Below are 13,074 nucleotides of genomic sequence, written 5' to 3'. Positions count from 1 at the left end.
AAACAAAAAATATAAGGAAGAAGGATACATAAATTATAATAATTGAAAATTAATCAAGGTTCTTACTTGAACAACATTCTTAGGGCCTACTTCTTCAATGACTTCTTTCAATAATTTGAGGATCAGTTTTGCATCCTTGACATGTTCGGAACCATCAAGACTCCTCAAAAAAAATAGTTCCTTTTGGAGAATTCACAAGAAAGTTATTGAGTGTTCTACCTCTTCCATCTGTCCACCAATCTGTCATGATAGAACACCCAAACTTAATCCACTCATCTTTGAATGAATCTATCCATCCCTTAGTAGATTTGACTGCTCTAACCAGCAACGGAACGCCCAACTGATGATATGTAGGAATCTTCAACTTCGGTCCATATTGTCCAATAGCTACAAGCATCATGGCAAAACTAGTGCTTTTTATCACATTAAAAGCAATCCCATTATCATAAAAGTAGCTAGCTATATAATCATGAACATTATCTTGCGCTATCTTCCTATCAGGATCTTTCGCATCAATTTGTTGTTGTACCAACTTTGAGAAGTCAGGTGGGAATGCGATATCTATCGGTCCCTTTACCTTCTCTCCAGGTGGCATTCTGGATGTTGGTGTACCACTTCCACTTCCTGTGATTTCCACATCTTCAAACCCTTGATTACAAGATGAACTAAATATATTAATCCCTTGAATTAAAGTCTTTCTCATAAGACTCGTTTCCTCTCTCTTTTTCTTCAATTCGGCTATATAATTCTTTATCAAATCTTGTACGTCTTTAGGAACCTTCGCACATACTCTAACATCTTTATACCCACCGGCTAAATGTTGTTTTTGTTTGTAATTCCACCATTAGAAGTCACACCATATAAGTCACATTTTACCTTATTTTTATCTCCATTCACAGGTTGCTCGTAATTCCAACTCGGATCACTCGACCGTTTCACTCGAGGAGTCGAAAAAGTGGACAACATTAGCTTAAAACAGAGTTATAGTTACTCTTAGAGAGAGAAAACGGTAGAATAAAATTTCTATAAAGTATAAACATCAATGCAATAGCATAAAAACATAAACTTTACTGTTAGAGTGAGAAAACAGTGTTATAGACTTATAGTTACTGTTAGAGAGAGAAAACGGAGTTATAAACAAGGAGCTTTAGTTGAAGCTAATAAAAAAACAGTAACATAAATTTTCTATAAACATAAATTGAATAGCATAAAAACAGAAAACATACTGTTAGAGTGAGAAAACAGAGCTATAGACTTATAGTTATTGTTAGAGAGAGAAAACAGAGTTCTAAATCAGAGAAAACAGAGTTATAATACAAGAAGCTTTAGTTGAAGAAGAAGAAGAAGCTTTAGAGAGAGAAAATCTTTGAAGAAGAAGAAGAAGAAGAAGAAAATATAACAATTAATGAGAGAAAATCGTTGAAGAAGAACTGAAGAAGAAGAAAATAGAGAAAGGGCATTGTTGCAATCGATATAATGAATAAGAAAAAGAAAAAAACAAAGAGAAGAGTGAGAGATGGTACCTTTTAGAGCTTTACTTCCAAGGTTGTCTTCAGTAATGGTGGACAGAGAGAGAAAATCGTCTTCAATAATGGTGGATAGAGAGAGAGAGTCTTCTTCGATAGTTTTGAACATTGAAAACCCTAGATTTTCCTATTTCGGTCTACCAGCGAATAAGAAGTCGGGTTTGGGCCTAATTTTTTGGCTTCAACCCAATAAAAAAACAGAAAAATCTGAAGGCAGCCAGGTCGCCTCCCAATCGACTTAAGTACTCCCCTAGTCGACCTAAGTCGATCGACTAAGCGCGCTTAGTCAATACCAGGGGAAACCAAGGGAAGAGTATTTGAATCGAGTCGATGGCTTCAAACACCTTGCGCCTTGGTCGCCTCAGGCGCGCTTAAGCGCGTCTTTGACAACATAGGATCCATATACTCTCCTCTGTTGTCACTACGAAGTATCTGGACATTTGCGTTGTACTGAGTACTAAACAGTTTATGAACTTTCTGAAACAATAACTTTACCTCACTTTTGGATTGGGATTTAGTATAAGGACATTGATACATGGTATAGGGACATGGCCAAAATATCATATTTTTAGATTCGAGGTCCCTTTACCAATTAGAAAATAGACATTATTTTTAGATATTTAAATCGAATAAATTAATGTTTATTTGAATAAAAACTAAGATTGAACTAATACAAATATCGAAGTTTTCTTTTATTTTCATGTCCTTCCTTAGATCTACATATCTTAAAACAAAATCATTTTTGTAACCTAGAAACAACGATGACCTATAGACAACATATTATATAAATCTAACCATCACTTATAAACACTACATTCTTATTTACATTTAAGTGGTTTCCATCTCTCTCTTTCCTATGTAACACATTTGTTATTTAATCCTATTAGTGTATAATGTTGATGAACATTTCTCTCAAAAAGTAAATATTTCGGCTACCGTGATCACCTTTTTTTTTTGTCGCCAAAATTTCGGCCACTGTGGTCGAAATATTTTAATATTTCGACCATCGTGGTTGAAATATGCCCAAAATTTCGACCAATATTCATATTTCAACAATAATGGTCGAAATTTTGCGCATATTTCGACCATATCGGTCGAAATTTTGGACATATTTCGATTACTTCGCCCAATTTTTTCTGTCAAATTTTATTTCACTATTTGTTCCGTGTTTTTCGATACAAAAAGAAATTTTTTATATTAAAATATTTTATCTTTTTGTGATTAATTTTAAATATAAAGTAATATTAATATTGTCATTTGAAAGTAAATATATGATGATTTATTTGTTTTTAAGAGAAAAATGTCTACTTACCAAAAGGACTAATGTCCCTTTACTAATCGTGTCCCAATAAAGTAGAGACAAGTCCCTTTACCAAAGACCTTTAGATTTCATCAAACATACCCAAGTCACCCTAGTACAATCATTAATAAAGGTAACAAACCACCGTGCCCCACCCAAAGTAGGAACCGTAGATGGACCACAGACATCAGAATGTAAGATTATAAAAGGAGTTGGACTTTTATTTAAATTTAACGGAAACGATGCACGATGACTTTTTGCAAGTGCACAAACATCACATTGAAAACTTGAAACATAGCATTTAATAAATAACAATGGAAATAATTCCTTAAGGTAACCGAAGGAGGCATGCCCCAGACGCCGATGCCATAACCATATTTCATTTTTATTTTTTATTTCAGAATTGTTCATTGCTAATGCCTGACGCAAATTACGAGAGCTTTCAGATACTAAATCCAAGTAATACAACTTTCCTCGCCTAACACCATGACCAATTGTTTGCCTTGTCCGGATGTCCTTAAATACATAAAATTCAGGCCAAAAGATGACAACACAATATAGAGTAATGGTTATTTGAGACACTGATAATAAATTATGATCTAAAGATGGGACAACCAAAGCAGAGTCTAAGTTTAATGTATTTGTTAGAGTTATAGGTCCTTCCCCTACAACAGGGGCTGAGGTGCCATTGGCAGTATAAACATATTTATGTGAAGATTGCTTAATGGTTGAAACCTGTCTAGAATAAAAATCATATGATCTGTAGCACCAGAATCAATTATCCAAGTACTATTCGAAACATGTGTAGACATATTTAAAGTCTTGCCTACATTACCTGTAGTGGCTACTGTCGATGAAGCTTGCTTAACAGTCGGATCTGGGGTCTTCTTAGAGTTTCTCTTTCGATTATAATCCCACCATTCTGTATAGCCTAACAGTTCATAACAATGACTTTTGGTACGACCAATTTTATTGCAGTGGGTTCACTTATAAGTAGTTTTGTCAAATGGACCTACAACTTTAGCAAAATTTGACTTTGCCTTATTGCGAGTCATTACTACGGAAGCATCAATAGCCCTTCACTTTAACTGAACTGGAAAAAATATGAAGATGAAGATGAAGATGAAGATGAAGGCTCTTTCTCTTCCAATCAATATAAATTCACAAAACAAATTTAAGACCGTTGACTCTGGTACCAAGTTGAAATTGATCAAATAACTTGTTTTATTCCTTGACGGTTTACAAAAGAAATATAAGACTCTATTTATAGAGTTACAATACTACTAGTTTCTAAATTTACTACTTCCTAATATCTTACTAGTTCCTAATAGTTTTATGCTAATTTACTAGTTCCTAATTCTTACTAGTTACTAATATTTGATATTTCCTAATATTATTATACGGGATATCTTAACATATAGAAAGATATTTCAACATGTACGTCCCATAAGTTGGCAGAAAGGAAAGGAACGTTGTTTATGTAGTGCTCTGATGACCTGCAAAAAAAAAGGGACACGAGGTGTGCTTCGGGGTTCCCTCTCAACTGTGATGAACAGTTTAATGTTCTTTAACGACTCGGGAGAGTTTCACGAATCCTGCATAATTAAAGCGTACCTTTGAGGTGAAGATTGGTCCTCTTTTTAAAGGCTGTTGAGTCGGCCACATAAATTGGGAAGGACATGTGATAAGGAAGTACTTCCAGCCCAAGGAAGGTAAGTCGAGATCCACGTCCTGAGCTGTTTTATCGTGTCGGTTACCGCGTAGTTGTCTGCTGAGGAACTCATATAGCTATGCTCACCCAGCAGACCTCATTAGCTGTTCATAAATGATCGTACGTACTCATCAGAAGGCAAAAACTCGTGAAAAGAAGATACGGGAGAAACAAGCTGTTGTGTTGCTGTGTTGCTGTGTTGGTGTTTATGAAAAGGACCTTTTTGTAGTTACAGTAAACTTGAGGGATTGTTTTTCTAACTTTTCGTTTCGAGAATCTCTCGCTCTATGAGAGGTAGATCAAGTGGATTGTTCTGTTATTTTTTGTAAGTTGAGATTGAAATGTTTTTTCTTCACAAAAGAATGTAAACTTATTAATAGTAAACAAGACAAAGGAAAGATAACAGAAGAATGCTTCCAATAAATATTAAAGTACTTAAAGACTAACATAATCAACTTCAGACACAACATAAATGAAAACATTAACAATAAACCAACACCATCCTAATATAAACCACAACCAAGTACCAAGATCTTTTTATTTTCCTACCATTTTTATTATCATCATCATCATTATTTACTCTTTCGATTTCAATATCACTTCTTTCATTTCTCCTCTACTAGAGGATGATCAGAATACTGGACCAGCTGCAAGGATCTCTTCAGTTAGTTTGCTGTCTTTTCCAATCTTGTAGGTCGTAAATACCTCGAAATTCTTCCTGAATAGCCCACCAAGCTTCAATAATGTCTCTTTGTATGCAGTCTTGTCTGTCCACTGCATTTCCAAATCAAAAACAACGATTTCCATTGTAAAGATCTTGAAGAATCGTGTTTTAGATAAGTGTTAAATCAATACAAGAGGGAAAGAGAGAAAGGGAGGAAGAACTAACAGTGTTAACGGGATCCAGGATTTCGGAAGGAACACCCTCAACTTCAGTAGGGATTTCAAGTCCAAATACTTCTGTCTTCTTATACTTCGCAGTCAAGAGACTACCAGAGTGAATAGCATCGATGATCTTTCGGGTATATGGCAACTTAATACGGTTACCAGAACCGTAGCTGCAGAAGATGTTTCAGTTAAACTAACTCTTGGGGATATGATTTTTCAAGTTGGTAAAAATAAAATGAGGCTCACCTTCCACCAGACCATCCAGTGTTGACGAGCCAAGCGGTAGTACCATGCTTCTGCATCTTTTCGGCAAGCATAGATGCATATTTAGTAGGATGCAACATTATAAATGCTGCACCAAAACAAGCTGAAAATGTTGCAGTTGGCTCCTTGATGCCGTCTTCTGTTCCAGCTACCTGTTTAAATGATTTAAGTCATTAGATTAGAAAAAGTCCCTTCTAGTTGCACAGATATTGATCAGTTTATCCGTTTTTAATTAGTTTTAATAGTTGGACTCGAGAGGAAGTATTAAAGAGTTGTACCAGAGCAGTGTAACCACTGATGAAGTGATACATGGTTTGTGCCAGGTTGAGTTTGCTCACGGGCGGAAGCACGCCGAAGGCATCACATGCCAAAAGAATGACATTCTTCGGGTGGGGGCCAACACATGGTATCTTAGCATTGGGGATGTATTCGATAGGGTATGCCGCTCGAGTATTCTCTGTAACAGAAACAACATTTTTGATGATAAGAAAACCTTTCTAATATGTTAGTATGTAACAATATTGATTTCCAAAATCATTTTCACCTGTAACCGATTTGTCCGTATAGGCCACATTTCGGTTGTGCTCATCAAACACAACATTTTCCAGTACTGCCAAACACAGAAAATTGTCACCAACAAACCCCGTAAGAACATAATGGGCCACAAATTTGTATGGTGGTGATGAGAAAATATTTAAAGGAGAGGAAGTCATATAGTATACCAGTTCCGAACTTAATGGCATTGAAAATATCAGGTTCCTTCTCCCCCGAGAGGTCGATGCATTTGGCATAGCATCCACCTTCAATGTTTGACACACCATTATCACTCCAACAATGTTCATCGTCTCCAATCAGGTATCGGTTGTGGTCAGTAGACAAGGTCGTTTTCCCGGTACCTACAAAAAACATGGTATTAGGTCCCGGTTGTAATTTAAATATGTATGTATGTATAAGAAGTTGATTGAGTTGAGAGTAAAGAGGCATATCAGAGGGTAGTAATTGATGGGGTGACGTTACTGGCTGATGATACTTCACCTGATAATCCAAAGAAGAGGGCGACATCGCCATCTTTTCCCATATTGCAACCAGAGTGTAAGGAGAGAATTTGACGCATAGGCATGAGGTAGTGCATTACGCTGAAAAGACCCTTCTTCATTTCCCCAGCGTATTGAGTACCCAGGATAACCATTTCTCTCCTAGCAAGATTCAAATCTATACTAGTCGAAGAAGTCATGTAGTGGGTGTAACGATTACACGGGAACTGCCCGGCATTGTATATGGTGAAGTCCGGAGTACCGAAATCCTCCAGCTCTTCAGGTGTTGGTCGAATACACCTGCCACCGACACAGTTATTGTTTGTACACTAAGTCATACACACAATCATGGGCTCATGGCTTTCGAAATTCTTTACTAATTTCAGATTGACTATTCTTTTTGCTACTGATTTAGATTCAAGCTTTCCATAATAGTTTTAATGTTAGGATGACTTATCTGGATAGCCATTGGCCTTTCTATTGAGGGAAGATTTTGCTGAGACATGTTTATTGATTTTTTTTACTTACATGTTGTGCATAAACAAGGAGTGGTAAGCTCTAGCTGAGACGATACGGACTTTGATTCTGTGCTCTGGATCCCAATTCAGGAACTGATCATTCACAAACACCTGAAACCAATCCAAGACACAGACATGCTCAAGTTAAATGAATACAAGTTAGTGATTAATTGAAAACCCAGTCAATATGGACATTGATTCATAAAACCATAAGTAGATAGTGGCATGGCTGAGAATTTGGTAGGGCTGAAACAAAAGACAAGCGAAGATAGGTGAAAACCGAACCAGACCAAACCAAAGAAAACCGGACCAAAAAACCCCACTTTAGAATGGTCGGTCCTTTTTTTATTGAATTGGTATTTAGGTCCGGTTTGGTCCTTCGTTGTTACTAAAAGTTTAGGATAAAAATACGTTAAGAAAATAAACAAAAAATTGACAAGGAAAAGTAGTGAAATCATTTTAGACTGTTAAATAATTTCCTCTATTTTGGTAAATGGGGGCATCTTGCTCTTTGAGGATACTCTTGTGATTTGAGGGGATCACTGGTTCTGTTATGCCTAAAAGTTGGGTATAATAGAGAATCAAGCCCAAATCTAAATAATATTTGAAAAAAAAACATTTTGTGAAAGTACAATTTCGACTCTCAAAATCAACGTGACATTTTGAAAATTTCTGAACAAATCGTAGTTTGCTATAAACAATTTTCAAATTTCTGAACAAATTCGGTTTTGCTCAAAAATTATTTTGGAAAAATGTTTCGGATTTTGTCTTTTGCATTTGACAAACACAGATTGATATTTATATATTAGCTAAAACATTTTTCGATTTGTCTTGTAAAGAAAAAAAATGATTTCCACACTTTTAGTTCGATAGAAACATTTAAATTAATGCATTTTTTTACTTGTCTTTCACAAAAACTAAAATGTTATGCATATTACCTTTTGTATTGGACAAACCTAATAACGGACAAATAACATTTTGGCTAATGCACTCTATATATTGTTAACAACCTAATTGTGTATGTTGTCAACAATTTATAACAAGTCAAGACATTATTGCATATGTTGTCAACCGTTTATACAACACAATTATATATGTTGTCAACAATTTATAACAACATATTTATATACGTTGTTGACGTAGAAGGGTAAAAGAAGATTATGAAAAAAATATGACTGTCTTGGCCTAAAGCTCGACAATATGAAAGAGGCCTAATGCTCAACAAATTTATTACAATATTTACTTTATATATTACCTAAATTACATAGGATAAATTTGGATGACAACCTCATGAAATTGAAAGGGATGTCCAACCGTTACACCAAAGGTGTCCAACAGTTAGTTCAACAAAAAAAAAAAGGTGTCCAATTGTTCAAAAAGTTTAAAAAATGAGTTTTTTTTGACATTATGATATTTAGACCGATAGGATTTAGATTTATATTTTTCATGAATTATTTCAAAAAAGACTGTCAATCGTTGAATTCTAATGATTTTGGATAGGAAAAAAAGAAAAAGTGGAACGAATCATGGCTGGAATATGACGTCGACCGACTTGTATTCACTCCTCCACTTTTCTCTCTTCAAGAGTGAGTCAAATCCAGATCGTCTTCGTCATATTAGAATCCAAACTCGTCCCACTTCTGGAGCACTCAGACTCAGTCCATCACGGTTGTTTTGGATAACTCAAAAGGCATGGCAAAAGGTGACTTTGACAAAGCAGAAGAGGCATAAATAACAGTCTGGCTACTTAGATTGCACACAAAACAATGTACAAAGATGAGAGAAAGAGAGAGAGATATGTATGTTCTCTTGTGCTTCTGTTGGGATATGAACAAAATAGTCAGTGTTATCTTATATCCTTTTACCTATCAACAGTTCTATCTCTAATCTCTGACCTAATTCAAACAATTCTTCAACCTTTTTCTGGTTTCTACTCAATTAAATTTTTTGGGGACCCTGGAGACACGGGGAATAGATAACAAACATCATGGAGGAGGTAAAGTGCGCATTATTCAACGGCCTATTTTAGCTCGTCAACAAGCGTCCTAAATATGACAAAGAAAGGAGTGGTGGTATTTTTGTCATTTTCGAAAGAGACAAGAAAGATTCCATCACCTTAAAAGCCAAAAAAATACTCCTATAATATAAGGGAGTTCTATTGGCGCTTCTCTATATTGTTCTTGGCGCCCCATACTTCCAAATTTTAGAAGGAACATACCCATGAAAGGGGCGCCTATAGTAATAAATGGAGGAACCTATTGATTTGGGCGCATATAGAACCTCGCAAAAATATAAAGATAACAATAGAGCAGAGGGAGATGAATTGCAGATGAAGTCATTTGGTGACGTTACCCCTAATTTTGGGAGGAGATAAAAAGGCCTAACTATTTATTACCGAGGATCCAATCTAATATTTATCAAAAGAAATAAGACGGTGGATAAGAATGAATATTACCTTATCCAAAGAGTTCAAGTAATCGACAGCTCTTTCTCTGTTAACCAAGAAAGTGTGCTCATCCATTTCAATGTTTGGTGATCCCCTACAAAGAAAGAAACACGTAATAATAATTCTATAAGAAATCAATCACGAAAGAAAAAATTTAGATAGAGATAGACGGTGAGAGAGAGAGAGAGAACTTACTTTCCCCACCAGAGTTCATCTTCGGTGGTATCATCCTTAACAATACGCTTATCTCTTGGAGATCGACCCGTTTTGGCTCCAGATAGGGTAGCCAACGCTCCACTTGAAGTTACGAAAGATCCATGCTCATACTTAATCGCTTGCTCGTAAAGCTCTACAAAAACCCAAATAATCAAAGGGTATTTTAGTCAAAAAAAACTTATGTTTAATGCTTTCACACTCCAAAATTCATAATGAGAATAAACATAGGCGTCCTTTACAAAGAGGCACGTTTTACTAACAAGTTCGAAGCGGACAATCCGTGAAGGGATAAGAGGACAAACATTAGACATCCCATAATGTAATTTGACGTGAAACATCGGATCAAAGTTGTACTAACATAAATATTCACACTTTCGTTTTCAATAGTTGGAGCCAGAAGGTAACGTAATTGATAAGAAGAAAGACAAAGAAGACGCGAGAGAGAAAAAGATTAAAAATATAAAAAAGATAACAGTTTTTTCTTACAGGATCCTTACCAGATATGTTAATTAGTTTTTGTCACACATGCATAAAAAGATATTCTAAATTAGACATAAGAAAAAACAAATTCCCTAATTAATTACAAGATTAGTGATTGGGTCAATAACATCCAAATGATTCAGATATGACGTGGATTTTTAAAAGTCAAATCAGATGATATCCCCTAAACTCATTCAAGATTATCAAATATTGATTAATAAATAATGATTTTAAAAATATTGATTAATGCAAATTAAATTAAATATTTTAGTTCCATTTGGTCCAAATCTTTGAATGTCCTTAACATTTTGGTGGACTTTCAAATGTTTCGATTCAAACACAAACATCATGAACTCTCGTATTTTTGGATTTGAATGCTTAGTAGGGATTAGATATGAGAGGAAAATTATAAGGCCCAAAATTCGGATCAAAATAGCAAATGAAGCCCAACCCGGAATAATAATGCAAAAAAACCCAAAATTTGAAATTACAAAACATTTATGAAAATTTCGGAACAAAACACAATTTGCTCTCAACAATTTTGTATTTGCTCTCAACAATTTTGTAAATGTATGAACAAATTTGTTTTTGTTCACACATAATTATATATGTTGTCACAGTTTCAAAAGTGTTGTAATAGTTTCAAAAGTGTTGCCAACAGTTTAAAAATTGGGTTTTTTTTACATTATTATTCCCGAGTGGTTTTTTTTTCGTATTTGGGCCCAAATCTTGGGCTTTTCTTACATAGTTTCATTAGATATCCACATTTGAATGCCTATGACATTCTTAGACTCCCAAATATCATTAAAAAAAAAAAAAAGGTAATTTACCTGCAGGTGAGAGATTGTAAAGGATGTGGGTGAACTTCAAAGCACTGTCACTTATGCTAAGAGTAGGAGTAAAATGGTGATGAGAAACATTTGAAACTTTAGGGGTTTCAGATTTCTTTGCTGGATCTCCTTTCACCACTTTTGGTCCTGTCTCCCTTGTTAGTGATGCCAATGACGCACTGTTTTTTTACCCAAATAACAATAACAAAAAAAACGTTAAATCAATCTCAAATATATCATTCAATATAACGTCCTATTCATTAAAAAGATATTAAAGCGCCTCCTATAACTATTATAAGCGCCTTCCTTAAGGCAAATTTGAGAGGGAGTTTGTCAAGGAAGGGGCGCCTATAACACTGGTGGGGCCTACCTTTCACGAATTACAGTGGTTTCAGAGACAAGACTCAAGATTCTGTACTTTTCTTGATGAACCAGGAATCTTATTAGTACTATTTATTAATTAATTAATTAATTAACCTGAATTAAGGGAAATTAATATTCCTTATTTATATATAATACTACGATTTTGTTGTTTACGCAACAACTCGGCGACGTCAAAAGTACATCTACCAAGGTAGATTTAGAAGAAGAATAACAAAAGTAAGTGATTGTCAGACTTGCTAAAAATTAGGGCAAATGATTTGGTTCTTTTTTTAATATATACTACCTGATTGATTGGAGTTGTTGTTTATGACGATCTTCTTCAGAGATTTGAGCAAAAGAACCTTGAGTTCCTTTATTAGGTGTAGTAGGAGCAGATTTCTTTTTTTGAAATGAATGAAGTTCATCTAGGGTTTGAGCTTTCACTGGTGCTGAAGTATCATCATGACATATTCCATTTTCTCTCTTTGGATGTGTTTGGATCTTCGCAAGTCCATTCACAAAACTAAATTCTCTTCCGTTACCTGCCATTTCTGCTCTGTTTTTTTTATTTTATCATGAACATCAAACACAAAAATCAGTATTTAATAAAGATCAAATCTAAGAACCATAAAATTCGTCTATTTAATCTCAACCGATAAAACAAACATAGTCTTATCTGAAAAAGAATATATTTTGCATAATAAGTTAGAGAGAGAAAGTAAAGAGGTCGAACCAGGAAGAAGACTGTGAAACGAACTGAACTGAGGAAGTAACAACGAAATCGAAAAACTAAAGCGAAAGAGAAGAGAAAGAGAAAACGAAGGAGACGATCATGCAATTCTAGTGAGAGAAAATAGAAACAACGGAAATGAGAAAGGATGAGAAAAATAGAGGACTCGACGTTCACTTATAAAGCCAGTTTTAACTCAACCTAATGATTTAACCATGGTTAGATATCTAACCCTTAACCCTAACTATGGCTCAAATTTCAATGAAATGACAAAAAAATCCAAAATTGGAATTAAACGCGAAACGGTTTTTTGTTCTTTATCTTTATAGATATGGTTCCTCAAAAAATAAAATAAAAAAACAATGTTTTATAGGGGCCTCCCATAAGTATTATAGGCGCCTCCTTCCTTTTCACAAAGACCCTCTCAAATGTGTCTTAAAGGAGATGCCTATAACACTTACAGGGGGCGCCTTTAAAACTACCGAAAGTAATATTTAGCTGAGAAAGCATGTTTACCTGTTGAAAGTAATATTTAGCCAGAATTTTTGACCGGTCGACCCTATCGAAGAAGATGATGAGGTGGCGAGTATGAAATGGAGATGGAGGAGAAAGAGTAACGGATATTTGATTGCTTGGCCCGAGTTGGCGTCCGACTTGGGCACGAATAGTGACGTGGCCCGCCATTTGGGACCAAGCTGGCAGTTACCGTGGAGAGAAAGATTTTCTTTTATTCAATTTAGGTCCCTATTTATTTCTCCTTCCATTCTT

At 35.1% G+C, this 13,074-nt stretch overlaps 1 protein-coding gene across 1 annotated transcript; it reads right to left on the bottom strand.

Moving 5' to 3' along the window:
• Positions 1-4,937: 4,937 nt before the first annotated feature.
• LOC147530952 (phosphoenolpyruvate carboxykinase (ATP) 1-like) lies at positions 4,938-12,647 on the bottom strand. The gene is made up of 13 exons (XM_086647191.1): positions 12,310-12,647; positions 11,881-12,132; positions 11,214-11,392; positions 9,883-10,036; positions 9,697-9,781; positions 7,252-7,352; positions 6,725-7,023; positions 6,412-6,585; positions 6,234-6,299; positions 5,968-6,146; positions 5,672-5,841; positions 5,427-5,595; positions 4,938-5,311 (listed from the first exon to the last, which is right to left on the bottom strand). Exons 2-13 carry the CDS (start codon positions 12,123-12,125, stop codon positions 5,168-5,170), a joined length of 1,965 nt encoding a protein of 654 aa, XP_086503317.1. The 5' UTR covers positions 12,126-12,132; positions 12,310-12,647; the 3' UTR covers positions 4,938-5,167.
• Between the last annotated feature and the right edge of the window lie 427 nt (positions 12,648-13,074).

The sequence above is a fragment of the Eschscholzia californica genome, unplaced genomic scaffold (assembly GCF_041429995.1).
Source record: "Eschscholzia californica isolate CP2 unplaced genomic scaffold, dmEscCali1.0.p SCAF_6, whole genome shotgun sequence".
In the NCBI taxonomy this organism is placed as follows: Eukaryota; Viridiplantae; Streptophyta; class Magnoliopsida; order Ranunculales; family Papaveraceae; genus Eschscholzia; species Eschscholzia californica.
This window is presented reverse-complemented; position numbering and strand designations above follow the sequence as displayed.

What these genes read in the sequence shown, in the direction of transcription:
- LOC147530952 (XM_086647191.1), bottom strand. Translation starts at nt 12,125, where the DNA reads ATGGCAGGTAACGGAAGAGAATTTAGTTTTGTGAATGGACTTGCGAAG. An exon ending in ACTTGAACTCTTTGGATAAG is followed by an intron (nt 7,353 to 9,696) that starts GTAATATTCATT and finishes GATTGGTTTCAG; the next exon opens with GTGTTTGTGAATGATCAGTT. An exon ending in TCCTTGTTTATGCACAACAT is followed by an intron (nt 7,024 to 7,251) that starts GTAAGTAAAAAA and finishes TGTCGGTGGCAG; the next exon opens with GTGTATTCGACCAACACCTG.